At 39.2% G+C, this 20,863-nt stretch overlaps 1 protein-coding gene across 1 annotated transcript; it reads right to left on the reverse strand.

The window, feature by feature from the left end:
- Nucleotides 1-14,942: 14,942 nt before the first annotated feature.
- MYF5 (myogenic factor 5) lies at nucleotides 14,943-17,483 on the reverse strand. Its single transcript, XM_066254769.1, has 3 exons — nucleotides 16,845-17,483; nucleotides 15,917-15,992; nucleotides 14,943-15,492 (listed from the first exon to the last, which is right to left on the reverse strand). The coding sequence occupies exons 1-3, from the start codon at nucleotides 17,346-17,348 to the stop codon at nucleotides 15,302-15,304; spliced, it is 771 nt and encodes a 256-aa protein (XP_066110866.1). The 5' UTR covers nucleotides 17,349-17,483; the 3' UTR covers nucleotides 14,943-15,301.
- Between the last annotated feature and the right edge of the window lie 3,380 nt (nucleotides 17,484-20,863).

A 20,863-nucleotide genomic window follows, 5' to 3' on the forward strand; every position in this document is an offset into this window, starting at 1 on the left:
ACATCCCAAGTTCCATCCCCAGTCAGAGTACACAGGAGAAGCAACCATCTTCTGCTTTTCTTCCCCTCCTTCTCCACCTTCTCTCTCTCTTCCCCTCCTGCAGCCAGCAGTTCAATTGGTTCTGAGGTGCTGAGCATAACTCGGTTGATTCGAGCATGGCCCCCGATGGGGGTTGCTGGGTGGATCCTGGTTAGAGCACATGCAGGAGTCTGTCTACTTACTCTCTTCTCACTTAAAAAAAATAATTTTAAATTGATGTTCAATCAGTATAAGTAATGAGTGGCAAACTTGAGCCCCTCAATGCCTGACATCTATTTGTTACTTATTTTTTTTAAAACAAAGGCTTATTCTTCAGTGATAAATACATTTCTAGAGCCTTTGTCACATAGGCTTAAAGGCAATTACCCAATTCTAGCCTCCACTAGCTGTGTCACCTAAGGAGGGGGAAAGAAAATAAGCGTCTGTGAAGGTCACAGCCCAAGGACATAGGCCAACCAAGAGAATGAGGTTTAGTCATAAGATTATAGCACGTTTAAAGGAGCAGAAAATGTCTTAGCTATTTCTCTGGAATACAAAATTAAAAGACAAATTTAAAAAATAAAAGTTTTCTTTGGCAACTCCAAAGGTTTTTCACCAGATAGTTGCTTTAGATCTTATGCACACTCCACTGAGTTAATCCAGACAGTTTAAAAAGAAGAGAACATCTCAAGACAAACAAATAAACTACTTTTAAAATTGTCTGCTTGACTTGGCCAGATAGCTCACTTGGTTAGAGTATCGTCTCGAAGCGCAGAGATTGGCAGTTTGATCCCGGGTCGGGGCACATATAAGAACAGATTAATGTTCCTGTCTCTCTCGCCCCCTCTCTCTCCCTTCCTTTCTCTCTCTAAAATCAATACAATAATACTCTGGGCCCTGGCCGGTTGGCTCAGTGGTAGAGCATCAGCCTGGCGTGCAAGGGGTCCCAGGTTCGATTCCCGGCCAGGGCACACAGGAGAAGCGCCCATCTGCTTCTCCACCCCTCCCCCTCTCCTTCCTCTCTGTCTCTCTCTTCCCCTCCCGCAGCGAGGCTCCATTGGAGCAAAGATAGCCCAGGCACTGGGGATGGCTCCTTGGCCTCTGCCCCAGGCGCTAGAGTGGCTCTGGTCACAACAGAGCAACGCCCCGGAGGGGCAGAGCAACGCCCCGGAGGGGCAGAGCATCGCCCCCTGGTGGGCAGAGCGTCGCCCCCTGGTGGGCGTGCCGGGCGGGTCCCGGTCAGGCGCATGCGGGAGTCTGTCTGACTGTCTCTCCCCGTTTCCAGCTTCGGAAAAATAAAAAGAAATAAAAATAAAAATAAAAAAATACTCTGGTTTCTCTTCAGATCGCATAAATCTTTTGCCTTTTTAAAATCAATATAATAAACATAAAATAAAATTATCAGCTCCTTATAGCAATTATGGAATCAATATAATATTTCAAATGATGTGCCACTCAACAAAATACATGCCAATGGATTAAACTGGTAGTTCCCCAGGAATATTTTTCCCCAATAAATGCTAAAAAATGCATGATGAGGGCCCTCAGTCACAAACACCTGAAATTTGTTTCACTTATTATCTGTTCCTTGATTCATTGTGACAGGTTTGTTTCTGACCCTATAGAACCTAAGCTGCACAGACTGGTTCTTTAACTCTCCACACAGCCCCTCCTAACTTCTCAGCACACTGATGACTCAATAGAGACCTGAGAACTGGTTATATCTTAAATCCATGTATTCCAGACAAAGGCATAAAGAGGATGAATTCTGAGTGAACTAGTGTATTCTTCTAAAGGAGAAACATTTAGGGAATATATTTGTAAGAGGCACTCAAGGGTACCTCTTTCTGAAAGGGCCAAAAAAAATCCTTGAAGCCAGTCGCGTATCAGAAATGGCCTCCATTAATCTCTCTGCCAAGCAGCAGAAAGCAAAGAGGCCTTTCAAAGGAGTTGCCCTTAAGAATAGAGTCATGGTTTAATGTGTTTGGTTTGCAGCACCTTGCTTTTAGAAACTAGCACCTGCAGCCAACTGACAGAGTCACTGCTTCTGGGAGCAGATTGGGTAATGATACTGTGACATTTATGGCCCAACATTTCAAGAATTAATTTATAATGGAAATGATTCTTAGTGCAGTGAATTCATCATTGCAATGAAAGATTGACTCCTGGTTTATCAGCTATAAACTATGCAGCCCAGCTTAAGTCCTTTAGAAGGCAAGCCTTGTAGACATTACTCACAGTTATTTGGGGTTCATAATTCACTGGAAGAATATTTCAAATATGAAGGTATATGCCACTGTAATAAAAACAAGAGCAAAAACCTAGAAAGGGATTTAGAGGGAGAAAGAAAAATAAAGAAATGTGTTCCAGGTGCCTGTGCTTTAGCAGGAACTCACCAAAACATTTCTTCATCTCTTATAGCCAGACTATCATTTTCATTAGAAAGAAAATTTTCTGTTAATCTATTAGAAAATTCACATGAAGTGTGTGTTCTCATATTATTTTATGATTTGTTTTTCTTCTCTTCCAAGTGAGAGCAGGGGCGATAGAGAGACAGACTCCTATATGCGCCCAACTGAGATCTACCTGGCAACTTCCACCTGGGGCTGATACTCTGCCCATCTTGGGCCATGCTCAAAACGAAGCTATTTTTAGCACCTGAGGCAGAGGCTACATGGAGCCATCCTCAGCCCCCAGAGCCTGTGTGCTTGAACCAATCGAGCCATGGCTGTGTGAGAGAGGGAGAGAGAGAAGGGGAGGGTGTAGAAGCAGATGGGTGCTTCTCCTGTGTGCCTCGGCTCTACCACTGAGCCAGCCAGCCTGGGCCGATTTTGTAATTTTTATTAGAGCTTTACAAGTCACTCATTTCTAGCCTTCAGTATAGACTAATATTTTCCTAGTACTTCTGGAATATTCTTCAAATGACTATAAGTACCTGTTTTTTTAGTGGGAGACAACTTTGTCTACCGAAAAACAAAACAAAACAAAAACTAGAGAGTCCTGGCCGGACAGTTCAATTAGTTAAAGCTTTGTCCCGAAGCGCAGAGGTTGCTATTTCCATCCCTGTTCAAGGCATGTACAGAAACAGACCAATGTTCCTATCTCTTTCTTTCTCCCTTCCTCTCTCTTTGAAATCAATAAATTAAAAAAATGATAAAAATTACTAGAGATACACTGGTAATAAACCCACATTTAAATTTTGATTAGAGTCTTGAATATATGACTAAACTTACCTCTTTTTTTTAATTCAGTGAGAGGAGGGGAGGCAGAGACAGACTTGCACATGTGCCCTGATTAGGATCCACCAGCAAGCCCACTAGGGGGCGACTCTCTGCCCATCTGCAGTGTTGCTTCGTTGCTGAGCAACCCTGCTCTTTTTAGCTCTGAGCCTAGGCCATGGAGCCATACTCAGCACTGGGGGCCAACTGGCTCCAATCAAGCCATGGCTGCAGGAGGGGGAGACAGAGGGAAGTAAGGGTGGAGAATAAGATGGCCTCTTCTCCTGTGTGCCCTGGCCAGGAATTGAACCCAGGACAACAACATGCTGGGCCAATGCTCTACCATGAGCCAAATGGCCAGGGCTAAACTTGTCTTATAACTGCAAAAATTAATAAAAGCTAACATTATGCAAAGTGGACTAACATAATTATATTGCAGTTATCTAAAACCAGTAATTGTATGAGAAGTCTAGAAGAGATGTTGGAGTTACAATTATCAGTACCTATTCTAGGCCCTAAAATAGACATGTTATAAGTGCTTTAATTGAGATCGATATATTTTTTATGTCTTCAGATTAGCATGGTATTGCTTAAAGATGTTCTGAGCATAAATAATATGTGGGGTGGACCTATTCTATAGGGGGTGGTCTGCGTAATCACTGGGGCAGTAGGGAAAGAGACCTGCTCACATTAGCTTTCATAAAGGCTTCTGTACAAGTACAGTAAGTGTGGTAAGTATTCCAGCACCTGCTCTTATACACAGCCCCATTTTTTCCAATCTTATCTTTCCTTCTTATGGTCAAATTTAATAAGAGTACCCATGTGCAAACAGCACATGAAACATTAGGGCTACTTTCAAAAGTCAACTAACTACCTAAAAGAAAAGTTAAAGATTGGATAATAGTGATATAAGAAACATTTATATATACTGCTTACAAAAATTAGGAAATATAATATTATATCTACTAATTTTTGTGAGTGGTATAAATTGCTCTGCACTGTTTGGTTTTCTTTATTAAAGTGTCCATTTAGAAAATGTTGAAAAAACTAAAAAGAAATAAAATAATTGGGGCAACTATATCCATAGTCTCTTCATCCAAATGCACTGTCATTCTTCATCTATTAATATCTCAGACTCTATAGTTCATGTACTGCAGGAAAAGTTTGCAACATTATAGAAAATGTCATTACTTTTGACTGGACATTTACTGGGAACTAGTATATAAAATAATTGAAAAACATACCAGTCATAAAAAATAGAAGTCTTTTATATAACTTGCCAGCAAGTGTTAACTGCTCAGTGAGTAAAGCTAGAATGACATACCAGGGATATTCAACCCTTTGTCAATGTTCCCAAGTGCCACAGTAAATATAACATGAAACTTAATAGCCATGATTTTAAGAATTAACCTCCGGAGAGGATTAGACTAACAATCAGAATCTTTTGTATTTAAGTTTCCGTGAGCTATGTCTCGCCACTCTACTTTTGATATATGTGTATTTTAAAAAAGAAAAAGATAAATTTGCTTATCACACTCAAGTAAGAATTAAAAATTGTCTTCTCTCATACTCAGAAATAGCCATATAATCCTAGGTAGATTGAAAAGCACTGTATTTATAATATGTAGATCATGCATGCCAATCACTAGTATATGATTTCAAAATGTAACTCATGTTTTTCTCTAAAGATTATTATTAAAAAACAGGTTTAATAACACTTTTATATTATTTTCTCATATATATTTCAAAATTTAATTTATATTGTGAAAAAATATTAAAATTATATCTTCATATATTAATTCAAAGAATAAAAACCAAAGTTCAGAAAAGACATGGGCTGGAAAGGTGTAGTCTTTGGTGTTGAATATAAGATTTTATTAAAACTTATAAATTAACCAAAATAAAAAGAGCAATAATTTTAGGTGGTTTATTTAAATAACTTTAATATTAGAGTATTATATAACTTCCTATATGAACATTAATATCTGAAAACTCTAAAGTTTGTCAAATGAGTTTAAAAAATTTATTTTGGAATTTTGATTAAATATTTATTGCTAGGCAGATTCAAAAGAAAAGAGAAAAATTAATATGTTTATGTTTTCTCTAGTTCTACTTAAACATAAGTTTTGCTTATGGTGTGTAATTTGTCAAACACTATTGCTAAAATATCTTAAATTAAACTAGACTATGAGCCAACCACTTGTCAAATCCCTAGGCTAAGACTGGTTTCTCATATTGGGAAATATTTGTCAGAATCCCCTACCCAGCATTTTGTATAAATTTTGCTGACCACTAATAGGTAAAATTAATTATCTCCAGGTATGGCATGTGTTCTATGTACTAGGAACTGGTTTCAGAGCTTGATATACATTATCTACCCATATATATGCAGAGGTGATTAAGAACTCTATATTATGACTGTGAAAAATAAAGCACACGGAAGTAAAATGCCTAATCAATTTATAAAATGGGAACTTTTGACTGGATCAAGGTCTCTTTATTTCACAGCTCATTTGCTTAACTACTATACTCATAGCTTTCTATATTCTCTATGTTGGATCAGAAAACCACAAAAATCCCCTCTGTGATAGGGAAGACCTGTTAAACCATTGACTTACATCTTGAATTCTCCTGGCTTCACTAACAACTAAGGTGGCGTTTGTAGTCATCAATGATCCTAGAGACTTTATTCCAGTACAGAACGTTTAACCTTTTTGTCCTGGGCAGAAATCTAATTTGAGCAGTTTTGCTTCAAAGCTCTATTTTTGATTGGTTAAGCCACTCATCCTGTTTGACATTGTTGTGTGGTGTTGCTATGCTTACTCTAACCAGCTGTCACATTCCAGCCCAGAGGTGGGTGAAGTGATTCTTGTTTATATGTAATTCTGAAAGAACTTTTAGATGCTTTGAGTTGGCAATATGTCAATGTAAAACACATCTATCCTTCCAGCACAGCAAGTCTAAAAGACTTTCAAACTCTTCATGTAACTTCATAAAAAAAAAAATTTATTGCCATTCAAATGCAAATGTTGACAGACTGTTTTGATCCAATTATTTCTAGAACTATTATTAAGCCTGTGATTGTAAAGAGGTGGCTTTTGTAGCGGATATTCATTTTTTAAATGTTGTATTGATTCTAAATTTGTATGAGACTATTCATATGATATATCCTGTCTTTCTAAAAGAGATCATAACATTTAAAACAAGATGGGTATTCTGATCTAATATTAGAGATGAAAAGAAGTTTGAATTCCTTGAATAGATACTCTACTCATGTACACAAATTGATATGAGAATAAAAACTTATTCAATGAGCATTTATTTTATCCACTTTGTGTGCCCAAAACAAGACTAGGAGCTAGGGAGACAGGGAAAATTTCTGCATTCAAGGAAATCATAACCTCCCAACTAGGGACAAAAACAAACCACTTTTAAACTTCTTTAGCCAAAAATTCTAGTTCTTCCCAAAATATACTAATAAAGTTGGTGGAGTCTTGGTTATCCACAAAATTACCTCAAATCTTTTTGTCGCTTCCTGGGTAGAAAGCTTATCTTGCCAAGGTACCATTATCCTTATACACAGAATGTAAACCTAACCGAGTGATTCAAAAAGTACCTTTAATTATTAGCATGGTTCACAAAACATCCAGTTAACCAGTCATTTTACTCAAACTTTTATTTCTTAACAAGTCAGGTTAGCATTTGGACATAGCATGAATTTGATTAAAAGGCACTATCCTCAATGATAAATTAATATATTCTTATGTTCAAGTTATTGCTGCAGTATGGTTTTATCAGAACTAGGATTTTCAAATACATTATTACATGCAATATAGTTGTTAAGGAGGATAAAATTTACTTTTAGTGAACTGAATATGATATTACAATGCTTTACTGTTATATCACATTTTAACTGTGCACAGAAGGAAAGTGTTAACATTTAATTATCTGTGAAATATTTTCAAGGAGTTAGCTTTGATGTGAAAAAAATAATAGTTACTTAGAAAACTGTAATGCTGTAAGCTTAAGACATCCAACCCAATGAAAATTCTTTCAATAAAAAGAAGAAAAGCAACAACAAATAGTGTTTAAAATGCATTTGTGATAATCTGAAGCTTTAACTTTCTTCCTTTTTCACTTATTTTGATATTCACCTGTCTGCTATACCACCATTTATAATTTAGTGATTCATCCTCACTGGCAACCTGATTACCATTCCCTGGTTTAAAAAAAAAAATCAAGAAATAGCCATTTAAGGAATAGCTCAAGCTGAGTTAACTCAATACAATTCATCTGGATGCAAAAGTAAAGGCAGTTAATCAGTTAAAAGTTTTAAATATTTGATGGCGACGTATCATGTAACCTAAACATCTGGATGACTGAATTTTACTCTCTATATCCAGATGTCTGGCATCACACAGACAACCTCAGAGTTTCAATCAGTCAACAACTTTCATTGAGAACCACCACACCTCCCTTGTGCTGGACAACTCACAGGGCCTAAGGGACAACGGACACCTCATGTATAGGCTATTACAATATCTTCTTAATTAGTCCTCCTAACTCTCCCTTCTCCCATTTCCAAACTACCAGAATACTAAAATATCATTTTCAAGATCTTAGTTGTTTGCTCAAAGTATTTGCCTTGCTTCAAGTTTTCACTGAACTCTGTAGTTGCTGCATAAATCCACAATTGGAGGGTTTATCAAAACACTACGTATAAATTAATCATGTTACTTTTCTCTTTGTGTATACCCTTCCTCAGCTCTAGCCTCAGTAGGTAGCACTCATATTACTGAACTAAATGTATGCTTAGTTATATGTTATGCATATAAGACTCTAAAAGCAGTTCCAGGATAGTAGTCACAACATGAGTAGAAGTAATTATTTTTATCTATTAGTGATAAAAATTAATAATACATATAAAACCCAGTTTATGGTATAAAAGAAGTATTTAATGAATGTCCTTTTGTAACTTTTGCTTAAAGTCAATATTCCTTGACCTTAAAATTCCATTGATTAGAAGGCGTTCAATTTAAAACAACTTTGTGAGTAAAAAAGGAAGCATATTCTACTAAATGTAAGCAAAGACCATAAAAATTAAGACTAATTCATAAATTAGTGGAAAATTATGCTTATTAAGAAAATATCAATTGTTTCTATTTCTATTACTATTATTTTTATAATTGCTTTTTATGTTATGTTTCCAAAAAACTAAATTAATTTCTTTGAGGGAAAAGAAAGAATCAAAAATTATTTTAAAATTTGCATGGCCGCATATGCATATGATGTCCCCAAAATGGGAATGTAAGTGAAGAAATGAGTTAAATTTCATTGAATGTTGAGATTTCCATTAAGGTGGAAAGGTTTAGCTGGCCATTAAAAACATGAATGGCCTTCTTAAAAGAATCCCACAGATTAGCTCAGGCTAGATAGCTCAGTAGGTTGGAACATCATCCTGAAGTGTAGAGGTTGCCAGTTCAATTCCCGGTCAGGGCACTTATGGGAATAGTTCAATGTTCCCTTGTCTCTCTCTCCCTTAAATCAATAAATAAGAATTTTTAAAAAAAGAAATTAAATTCCTCAGATTAATATTTGGAGAATGTTTAATGTGATTCTTTTAATTGCAGATACACTCAAGTGAGCTCATATACAGGATCCATGAAGAGTAATGAGGGATATTTCTGGAATCAGAATGGTTCCAAAGAGCCCCACATTAGACACGTATGAGTCTTCATCCTAAGTAATGAAGTCTCAACCATTATACTTTCTTCATTAATTATAACATTTGAGTATTTGGTATGTATTAGGCACTAAGCTAAGCATATCATATGACTTATATCATGCAATCCTCACAAATTCTATAATTCATACTCTATTATTATCCACATTTATAGGTAAGAAAACAGCTTTTGGGAATTTAAGAAACTTACCTATATTCCCTCAACTAATTAGTGGTAAATTACGTAGAACCAACTTCAGCTTTTGTTCAGGCCCAGACCTACTGCAAATAAGGGGCACATGGTGGGCATTGTGCCCTATTATATCTCTCAACTTGCTCTATTCCTCTATCAGTGGCTTTCTCTGGTTCACCTCACTTTTATATTCCCCCAGAAAAAACATTTGTGCATCTCAAAACATATATTGGAATCAAGCTATAAATTTCATAAATATCGCTCAGTCTATGGACTGATTGTCCACTCAGATATTCATCTCTAACTGATTAATAGTTAATATAAAAAGGCCAATCATGCCAATCAGAAGCTGTGGGGACAGGGAAGCTTCCCTTAGAAAAGGTACAGATGAAGCCATGACAGAAACATTTCTACCATAGAAAATATGTAGGGGTGAAGCTACGGAAGGGTGAAAGGTCCACAGTAGACCAAAAAAAGAAAAGTCACATTACAAAACACTAAGGCAAAAATATATAAAAATTGATTGGAACAAGAAATGTCAGTAACAAGAAATTAATATAAAATAGAAAATTAGAGAACCAGTAGAAAAAATGGAAAACAGTGCTAAGGAAGTCTATGAAGGAGAAAGTTTGGAAAATGAGAGTGCATTTCTTAACAAATGCTTCAGCAGTATCAATTCACTTATTTACACACAGACCCAGGGTTGAGCACCGGACCAGGTCCTTGCTTTCAAGGTGGAGGAAACAAATGTTAATTATCACACAAATTAATGCTTAATTGCAATTCTGAGATATACTACAAAGAAGAGGTATCTGGTATTTTGAGATCATAGAACAGGAAGAGTCGATACTGTGAAAGCTTTCAAGGAAAATTTGCCTTAGAGTTGATGTTTGAGTTGAGATCCGAAAGAAGATTGGGAATTGACTAGGTGAATTGAAGGGGGCGGGGCAGGATTTTAGATAGAGAGAATGTGTAAAGCTGCTTTGACAAAAAGGGACATGGTGACTGATAAAAAGTCCCTTATGTGTCCAGAGAGAAAGGAGCAGGGACTTGACATTACCTCTAGAAAGAGATCATGCTAGAGAGGTAAATAGGAGGCAGGCATGCAGAAACTGGAAGGTAATGTTAAATTCAGTCTATTGTTACCCTACGTGCTATAAGCTGAGAGGAGAATGGATGGCTGACATAATCAGGGAATATTTTGAGTTGATTTCCCTGGCTAGACCAGGCAGAAAAGATCATAGTGGTATTAGGCAAGATTCTTTCAGTTTCAATTAACAAAGTTTCCACTTACACTGGTTTAAGGACAAAGATTATATGTTGGCTCTAAAATGGTAAAGCATGGCCAAAAGCAGATATTCAGGCATCTGGGGATCCAAATACTTAATTATATTTTCAGGAATACATCCCTCTGTATTACATCTCAGCTCTATACTGCGTTGGCTTTATTTTCAGACAGAATCTTTTCTCCTGGGGATAAAATGGAAGCTGGCAGCCTGGAGTAAAAAAAAAAAAAAAAAAAAAAAATATATATATATATATATATATATATATATATATATATATCATATATTATTACCCCAGCAAATAAAGGAACTTCTTTTTCTCTGCCTTTCCAGGAAATACTACCAGGACTGCCACTTAAGTGAACAACTTGATTCCAGATCCCTCTGTGAAACAACCATTATGGCCAAGGAAGAAGACACACTCAAGGTCAGACCTGAATGACCTGCTTTCTTCTGGAGCCAGGAGGTGCAGTCCGTCCCCCTGGAAAAGGACAGTCTCCAAAGAGAACTTTAGGTGCTGTCTCCAGAAGTGGGAGATCCAGAGAAATTATGGCAGGACAGGTTAAGAGGGTATTGTGACATTTCTGGATAGAGATACCATAGTTTAGATTGAGAGTAGAGATCTAAGAGGTATTTAGGGGAATAAACTCAGAATTTTGTAATGAATTAGACAAGAGGTTAAGAGGGTTAAAGTATCAGGGGCATGTCTTAAATTTCATGGTTACATAACTGGTAATATTCACTGAAGAGTTGAAACTGAAAGGTAGCCAGGTTAAAAGGTAGGTAGAGAGAGGGGGAACATCATGAGTTTAATTTGAAACATATCTACTTGCAGATGCCATTGAGATATTCAAAAGATGTCAAGAACATGCAGGTCTAACGATCAGTTGGATATATAGGTCTAAAGAACAGGAAAGACATCTGGGCTGAAAATGTACTCTTGCCCATCACAAGAACAGTTCATTGACTTGAAGGTGTCTGGACCACAGATGGTGACAGAGGCAGAGCCAGATCACGGTGAATGCATGGCATGGGTGGAAGGTAAAGAAATAGAGGAGACAAGTGTATCCCAGTCATTGTGATAGATTGATTTTGGTTACAAAATCATTACAATTTCTTCCATTGAAAAGTAGAGTTTAATTTGCTTCTCAGTGATTCTGTGTCCACTTTAATAACTTGCTTGACCAGAAGAAGGCAGCAGATGTAATATTCTGGGACTTCCGGTGCTAGCTCATAAGAAACCTCGTAACTTCTGTCTGAGCTTCCTAGAACATGTGCTGTGAAGAAAGCCCCAAATAGCAAGCCCAGATAAAGTGTTCTTAGGCAAATTATTGAGCTCAGTAAGCCTCAATGTTCTTATTTGCATAATGATAAGTATTCACTCAATATGGCTAGTTGCTGCTTTATCATTACTGCCCACTTAATTTATTTTAAATTAGAATAGGGGAGACAGAGAGACAGACTCTTGCATGTGCCCAGACTGGGATGCACCAGGCAACCCCTGTTTGGGGCTGAAGTACTGCCCATCTGGGCAATGCTGGCAACCGAGCTATTTTTAACAACTGAGGTGGAGGCTCCACAGATGTGCTTGTACCAATCGAGCAATGGCTGTGAGAGAGGAAGAGAGAGGGGGGAGAAGCAGACGGTTGCTTCTCCTGTGTGCTCTGACCCCAAACTGAACCCAGGGTATCCACGCCAGGTCAACAGTCTACTGCTGAGCCAACTGGCCAGGGCCAACCCACTTAATTTTGAATGAAGTGAATTAAGTAGCATAAGTGGAGATAAGGTTTGGCTTAATCTTTTTGCAAAGAATTATTTTTATAATATTTTAACACAGTATCATAATTTTAGTAGTAATTATAATCTTATCATAAACTATCATCTAACCCATTTTACAGATGAGGCAAATAAAATTAGAAAGAGAGAAATACATTAATAATTTTAAAACTGGTTTAGATTTTGGATTAAATTCTAGTTCTTTATTTGGCAAATGTATCATATTATTATTAACAAATCATTAGTGTCAGCTAAAACATCTATAATCAGAATTGATAAAGGAAATAAATTTGATGTTCAGTGCTTTTTGTAATGTGGAAACATTCAGTGGTGATATTTTCAGAGGTACTTTGCTATTTGAGCAAGGCTTTTCTGAAATTATGTATAGCTTTCTTCTAATATCATTCCTAGAAATACCACTTCTGAAAGTCAGAGAATTAAATAACTACTTGAATCTAGTAACTGTTAAAACCCCAAAGAGAGATTTAAGAAATACAATTTTCAGATTAAGTATCTGTATGAATGCCAACTTAAAGCATGCGTGGTTATCATACAACCACTAATTTTATCTGACTTGCATCTTCCAAAGGAGAAGAAAATAAGAACAATCAAACAGCTTGATTATAAGTAAAGCAATTTGCTTCCAAATAGTATTTCCCAATTTCCCTAACTTTTCTGTATAGTCCATATGTAACCTGGTGAGCTTGCACTTACAAGGCATGAGGAGGAAGGAATCTCTTTTGACTCTATTTCCTAAGAAACTCCTTCCCATCAGGTTTGCCATCAGTGAAGAGAACATTTTCCTAGTTGCTCCTAGAAATTTAATTGTTGGTTGCATTTTTCCATCAGCTGAGGTAAGGTGATCTGATACAGGTTCAGTGGTAACCCAATGGTTCACTCAAAGAGATTATAGATGACAAAATCCTGTCTTTACTTAAATATTTTGCCAATAACACTCCTTTATCCTCCTCCCTTTCCACTTTCTTGGAGAAGAAAATACTTTTCTGGGTCTGAAGACTCAAGAACCAATTTCTTAAAATTAAGTATCTGTCAAAAAAGTGTATGTGACTGCATGTGACATGTTATGCTGAACTGTTTTCTGGGTAAACATCAGCTTTCAATGTTACTGCACTAAAATGAGATTAATTGAGGAATATAGATTTGAGAGTATTGTCTTCAATGATATCTTGATCACCACCTGTATTAAATCCAGACCACTGGAAAACAAACTAAATACATTGAGCCATGATAATATTCACCGAGAATACTAAATCCATCTGCAAGTTATAAAAGTAACTGGAGTTTGGTAAGAAAGAAAGTTAATTTCTATTTACTTGCATTAAAAGTTACATAATAGTTTCTGCTTACTCTTATGTATGGTAATGTATTTTAAAACTGAACTTAAAAAGAAAGGCAATCTTTGGATAGTTCCTTTTATTCTAATTCTACTAAGAACAAAAGTAAATCTGCAACTTCTCCATAGAAGTATTAAAAGGAGAAAATGTACCTAGCAGTGTCTAAACAAAGTGAATAACTCAAACATCAGAAAGAAGGGAAAATCTTCCTGAGCTGTCCCAGAGCCTGGCAGCTTTCCTTGATTAAAATATGTAACTATAAAACCTTGGCAATTTTAAACTAATGTATAAATTAAAAGATGAAACAATTATTTGTATTTGCTCTCTATAAAGAGTTGTTGCTTGCCTTTTTATCTCTCTGGATGGTAAATGTGTGAGAATTACCCCCCATGATTGTGTCAACATAATTTTCTACTTTATTGTTTCATTTTTCATCTCGTGATGAACAATGAGATGCATGCCCAACTGGCTCTCTTTCTCTCGCCCTCTTTCTTGCTCTCTCACATGCACACACACAACATGGTTAATAAAATCAAAAAGGCTGTGAAAAGACGGAAGCCAATTGTAGTCTGTTTCACTTTACAGTGTATGTTTTCTAATTCTAGCACTTCAACAATACAAAAAAAAAATCAGCTCAATACCTTTAAATATTTTATTGACAATATTAATACATTAATGTATCAAGATATTTTCAGGCAAGTAGATAAAGTTAACATGACCTAACTCATGATTTCTAATGTACTATAGGTATTAAAATAATATAATATGATACATTCTCTTTGTACAACATCTGTTGTTGTCCTGAATAATTCCTATCTTCCTCCACACACATACACAGCCTGACATTATATGGTACAGCACTTAATGGAAAACATTTATTTAGCAGGCTCCTTTGAAATAGGATTAAAATGCAAATATGCTTTGCTTTCTCATTTATGACATCAGCCGGACCTCATCTGAGCCCATGAGATGGTAAAAACATTCAGATTTATGCTCTAAACCAACTGTTTTGTTATTTTCAATCCTATCTTAAAATTGTTATGTCAATGACTGCCAATTCCATTAAGGCTATTCTTTCAAAAAAGTTGTGAAACAAAATACTTCTTCATTTAAACAATTTTATTTATGGTGGAATTTTCAAAACGTTTTATATCTTGAAATTATCCACAAAGTACTATTTTGTGCTTACATTAAAAGATGTATTTCTTATAAGAAAAGATAAAAATATATGCCATTAGGCAGTATTGTTATATTTTTATTTAATACAATATAACCAAAGGATTAAAGAGAAAAAAAGTTAAATACATTTAAATTTTCCTGTAACTGATTTCTAGGTGTTCTAATGTTTTGAAGAAAAAATATATAGGTCTAAACACCAGAGATATATTTTGATAAGCAATATATATAAAAATATAAGTTAAGCATTGCAACAAGCTACCTTCAATAAATTGCCCCTATCAGAAATAATATTATTTGATCTAAGTATCTAAAACTATGAATTAAAAAAAAGAAGGGAGGGGGAGAGGAAGGAGGAGAAAAGAAATAAGTATTAATGGCAATGGTCACTTTTTAGTTAAATACATTTTCTTATAAAGTGGCAAGATAATATGTACAAATTTACAACTGAAAGGAAATCTTTATATACATGTCAACTTGCTGTTGGACTCTCTGGGCATCCTTCCTCCTATGTAATAGGCCCTCCCGGGAGAACTGATCGAAATTAAATTTTTAGTTCATAGCACATGATAGATTAGCCTTGAGCTGGAGGCCCCGGGAGTTGCAGGCTGTGAGTCAGTGCTGGCAACCGGGGAGAGAGAGGCCGGGTCCTGCAGAGGCAATCCGGGCTGCTCTGAGTTGGTGATCCGATCCACTATACTGGATAAGCAATCCAGACTGGATAAGGAGCTTTTATCTGTGGCATATACTAAGGATACAAAGAGAAAATCATTTTTAAAAAGTCCCAAATATACAGGCTTGTTTACGTTGTTGCCCTTTAAACTGTAGGTCAGCTCCTTTGACACCAGAGATCAGGTAGTCAGAAAGAGCCTGATGTAAGAATCCTCAGCAAATATCTAGCAATTAATGAGGGTGAAAGTAGGGTGTGAAAAATCCCTCTAGTACTGTTTCAAGCAAAAGTGTATGTGTGCATATGTTAGGTGGATTTTGAACAGAAATGTGTGTGTGTATGTATGTGTGTGTGTGTGTGTGTATTTTGCTTTGCCAAGAACTCCACATAAGAACCATCACTTCTATTACCTTCCCCAATACTATGGAGAAAGACTACTTTGACAGGCTGAATTGTGAAGTTGAACTGGTCTTTAAACTTCTCTGAAGTCTCCAACTCTTACCAATTGGTACATCAGGACAGTAGATGCTGTCAAAACCGCTGTTCTTTCTGGACCAGACAGGACTGTTACATTCAGGCTGTAACATAAGACACAAAAGAAGAAATGTGTTTCCAGGTCTTGACAAAAGATTTCTCAGCTCTACAGTGAAACTCTGCTTGCCCACCAGCTCCCTAAATTGAGCAGTGTCAATCACCTCCATTGCCTTGATTTAGGAAGGGTTAGCTCTACCAAATCGCAAGGGCACTGAGGTCAATCTCTGCTTGGAGAAGAGGAAAGCAGCAGCAAAGGGAAGAGGGGAGTGGACTTCAGCAGCAATGTGCATTGGGTTAACCATGCAAAATGGATTGGAGTAGAAGGAAGCCACACTAATGCAGGGAGAGAACACTTTCCCAGGGCAAAGACACATTGAAACCTGGCAGCGCTGGAGCTAACATACTCTGTAAAGAATGCATCAGCATCACCTTCCAGCCAGACCTCAGCAGAGCAGGGGCTGGGGGCCTATGCATTTCTTTTCATTTCCCCATTAAGTTATAAACTGTGGGGCAGTGGGAGCTTCAACGAGTTGTCTTTAGATGTTAGCGTATGGCAGGGTCCGCTGGTGGCACACTTTGGAAATAAACTGAGCAATAGAGAAAACAAGTGGCAGATCATTCACAACCACCTATTTCACGTGACAACTCTCTCCTACCCCGAGGGTCTAGAACACGGAAGTCAAATTGAAGTACTGTTGTTCAACAGCTCTCTCTCTCCTGGGATCCTTCTAAAATGTGGCACCTCTCTTCTCTTGCAGCTACTGCCTCCCCTCCCCCCAATTACCCACAAAGTAACCACTGAATATTTGTTTGCCACACCTGATTTAAACGACATATCAGGAATTTTGGAAATGATAGGGCTGGCCGTGTAGGTGCCACAGCTGCCTCTTCCTTACCATGCCGTCGGAGCAGTTGGAGGTGGGGCTGGTGGGCTCCGAGCAGCTCTGTCCCGGCGTGCTGTAGTAGTTCTCCACCTGCTCCCTCAGCAGCTCCTGCAGGCTCTCGATGTAGCGGATGGCGTTCCTGAGGATCTCCACCTTGGGCAGCCTCTGGTTGGGGTTGGTTGTGGTGCACCTCTTGAGGGTCTCGAAAGCCTGGTTGACCTTCTTCAGGCGTCTGCGCTCGCGCATGGTAGCCGCCTTCCTCCTATCCATGGTGGTGGACTTTCTCTTGCATGCCTTGCAGGCCCACATGAGGCAGTGGCCGGCCTGGTGGTGGCCCAGAGGTGCACGCACGTGCTCGTCCTCGTCTGAGCATTGCAACTCCACCTTGTGCGCCCCAAAGGAGGCAGCCACTCGAGGCTCAAACTCGTCCCCAAACTCGCCCTCAGGGGACGGGATGCAGGAACCGTCGTAGAAGTAATCAGAAGGGGAGAACTGGCAGCCGTCCATCATGTCCATCCTCTGTGGTGAGGCAGGCTGTGCACCTGGACAGCAGCGAGAGGGATAGGGGCGAAACTGGAGCCTGGCGCTGCTGTGGGCCGGCAAACCCCCGGGCGGAGTTCCCTGGTCGGTTTCTCCAGTAATTAACAAGGGCAGACGCCTAGCGGCCTGGGTCGGCCTTGCTGGGGTTAGGGCTCTTTATATATTCTTGGGGGAGGGAGGCCGGCCCCAGTGGCCGGGCACTATTAGCATATCCCACCGCAACCCCGCCGGGGCTGTCTGGGCAAACCTCCGCCTTCTCTCCAGAGACAATTTGCTGTTTACTGCCCCTTTTGACGCTAATGGTTTTACAACATTTCTGCTGGGGCGGGGGACGGTTCCCCAACCCTCTCCCTTACACTCTCTAGATTCTCTTAAAGAGTGAGTGTCACAAGCAATAGAAACGAAGGAAGTTCAACTTTTTTGTGTGTGTGTGCCATTGCTCACACAATTTTTTTAAAAAAGTAATTAATAAATATAACTCACCAAAAAACTGACCTGCCTTCCCAATCCTGGACGTGAGGAGTCACCTTAGTTTTAAGTGTCTGTTTCTCTTTTATCATGAACTCTAGATATCTCAGGATTTTTTGCTGGGGGGGGGGCGGTTGGCTGGAATAACAGTTGTTCAAACTTGAAGTGACCCTTTCAATCATGGAGTGAGTCTAGATTGTTTACGAAATCCATTTTGTTCTGATCGTATTGTCACTTTGTAAGTCCTATGTTACTGGGGGTAGGAGGGGAGCTCTGGGTTCTCTCTGCCTTGCTCAAGGGCCAGGTGATGAGGTGAGTCCTCCTTTGCTTTCCCCCTCTGCACGTGTGACTGAGCACCTCCCCCTTCGTACCAGGCCTTGGCCGGACCGTGAGTGCACCTAAGATCCGCACAGACGAGTCTCTGATTTGCATTCGAAGAAACGAAGTTTTAGACGAACTCCCTTTCTAGTGGCGCGTTTCCTTTCTTCCCCTCTCTCTGCTCCGCCCTGTCATTTCGACAGACTAAACAGCCAAGCTGGGCTTTGGGGTCGCTCATTTTCTGCTCTCAGGCCAACTAACACCGTTACAGATGCATCCCAGCTGCTGGTACAGCAATCCTTCTCAGTTCGTGTAAAATTTCCAGCTCAAACCCTGAGTAACTTCACACACTTTCGCGACAAAAGCCTTCCAGAAAAGCAATCGTGGCAGGATCTTTGAAACTTTGGTGGGTGGAAGACGAGAGGTGATGCTGTCATTTAAGCAAGAATGAATCTACTAATCAGCTTTTGTCAGTGCTTCTCTGCCCTTAACCCACTTCAGATCACTTGGGGGTAGGGGGTGCTATTGATCCATAGGAAAAACCAATTACTTAAGGTTTATAAACAGATTTAAGTAATCTGGGGTTTTGGACCAAAACTCGCAGGCTCTATTAAAATTGGGATTGTTCTCACTTCAACCTAGGTTCATCCAAAACAGTAAGTGTTGTGGCTTTGAAGTTACTTGGGGGAAGGTGGAGCTTTCCTTTCTATTCCTTTTCCATAAAATTATTTTCATAAGGCAACCCTGACTGGTTGAGGCTGCGTCTGCAGGGGCCAGAGAAGTGCTAACCTTTCAGGTGAGAGCAGCTCTCCACAGAGAAGGCTGCGAAAAGCCCCGGAGGTAGAGGGTCAGCCGGCAGCGGTGGGAGAGGGTCCGTGCTCAGGTTCGCTACGAGGTGCTGTTTGCAGTCCCCTCTTCTATGCTTTATCACCCTCAAGGCAAAAGACACCACTACCAACACCCTTTGAAAATCAGACTCCCATTCACACCCAGGGGCTGCTTAATTGTCCAGCCAGTGGGAAATCCATCCACACCTTATTTACGACTATTAACCAGTGGGTGCCTTTGAAATGAATACAGTACCCAGGGCTACCCCAGATAGAAGGGTCAGGTTCCTAAGGCCCCAGGCAGGATGGAAGGCTATATCCACGCCCGCTGAAAACATTCGAATTTAATGCACGTTGCGGCCTCTGATCAGTGCTATAGTGGGGAGATATTCTCACCCAGGGATTCTCAGCCAGCTCCCAAAGGTTCTGGCCAGCAGCAATACCAGCACTTTCTTTAGCTATAGAGTTCAGACGTTGTTAGCACACTGTCTGTAGCTAAACAAAATTATGTGCATATTTATGGTTTGGGCACAAATGAAGTTGCTCATTAAAGTTTAAGTGGAAGAAGTTAAGCTTCCCCAAGTCTTTCAGCTGATTTCTTTCCACCTCACACATAGTCCCTCGGTGTGGGATATTTGTAGCAAACAAGTACTAAGACTTTTCTATTTGCCAAGCACGTTCTCAAGTCTCCCCACGTATTCACTCATTTGCCCCTTCCAACGAGACTACAGGAACTCTAATTCACTGTTAGATCCATTTTTTTAAGGAGGGTAACCAAAGTTCAACGGGTAGGTAGTAATTTGCCCTAGGCCACGCAGTATTGGAAATTAGGCATTTCTTTGTCTAACTGACGCTCCTAAAGGTGAGTTGTGTCTGTTTTCTCTTTCTTCCAGCTCGGGCACAGGGCGCCCGCTCTGCGCGGTAGGGCAGACACTCGCAGAACCTGGGTCCGGACGGTTCCGTCTGCACTTCGGGTCCCGGACGACGCTGTCGCTCCTCGGGCTCCTCGGTAGCCTTGGTTCTCAGAGGTTAGTGCTGCTTTGGTAAGGTGATCTCCAAACACATTTGCCAGAGTGCCGCGGCCGAGTGGAACTAAAGAAGCCAAGAAAACACAAGCGCCCGGGGGCTTAATGGGACTCGCGAGGGGGAAACAGGGTCTGGGGTTGAGGGCCCTTGGGACTCAAGTGCTGAAAATAGAATCTCAGCGCACCAAAGTCAAGAACAAAACACAAAACACACACACACACACACACACACACACACACACACAACGAGGCAAAAACTTTTAAACTGTTGTCAGAGGCTCGAAGAGAAACGAAAAAATGGGAGGCAGTGTACAAAGAAAGCCAGCGCCTCACAGATGCCTAGGGCCCTCAGTTCAGGAGAGGTTCCCTGCTCTTTCCCGAGGAGAGAAAGTGTGAGAGAAAAATGGAAAACCGAGTGAGCGATACAGAGAGAAAAAAAAAAAAAAATTCACCCCACCCCGCCCAAGATGTATGAAAAAGGGTTAAAATCATTTGAGAAAGATCTGCTGGTTATTTGGGGGTTCTCTTTTACTCAAAATTGACAGATTATGGCTTTTGTTTCTCATAGAACAGAATAAAAGTACAATCTGTTTTCCACTGTTTCTCCAGAGCAGTGAACTTCTCACATGCAGAAGAAACTTATATGTATTCAATATGTAAACAGGTTGTTAGAAATGATGTCCCAACACTGCTAGGAAAGTCTCAGAAGAGGCTAATGAGGGGAAGAATGTTATAAATGAATGTCCACCAAGGTTCTGGTGAAGTAGATACATAATTTAATTTTTTAATTTTACATTCTTAATAAAAATAAATATAGGGAGTCCCCAAGTTACAAATGAGATGGGTTCTGTAG

Source organism: Saccopteryx bilineata, chromosome 2, assembly GCF_036850765.1.
Source record: "Saccopteryx bilineata isolate mSacBil1 chromosome 2, mSacBil1_pri_phased_curated, whole genome shotgun sequence".
Lineage (NCBI taxonomy): Eukaryota > Metazoa > Chordata > Mammalia > Chiroptera > Emballonuridae > Saccopteryx > Saccopteryx bilineata.

Coding starts and splice junctions, on each gene's coding strand:
- MYF5 (XM_066254769.1), bottom strand. CDS start 17,348: ATGGACATGATGGACGGCTGCCAGTTCTCCCCTTCTGATTACTTCTAC. Junction 15,993..16,844: donor CCAACTGCTCCGACGGCATG/GTAAGGAAGAGG, acceptor CTTATGTTACAG/CCTGAATGTAACAGTCCTGT. Junction 15,493..15,916: donor CTGTCCTGATGTACCAATTG/GTAAGAGTTGGA, acceptor TTGTATCCTTAG/TATATGCCACAGATAAAAGC.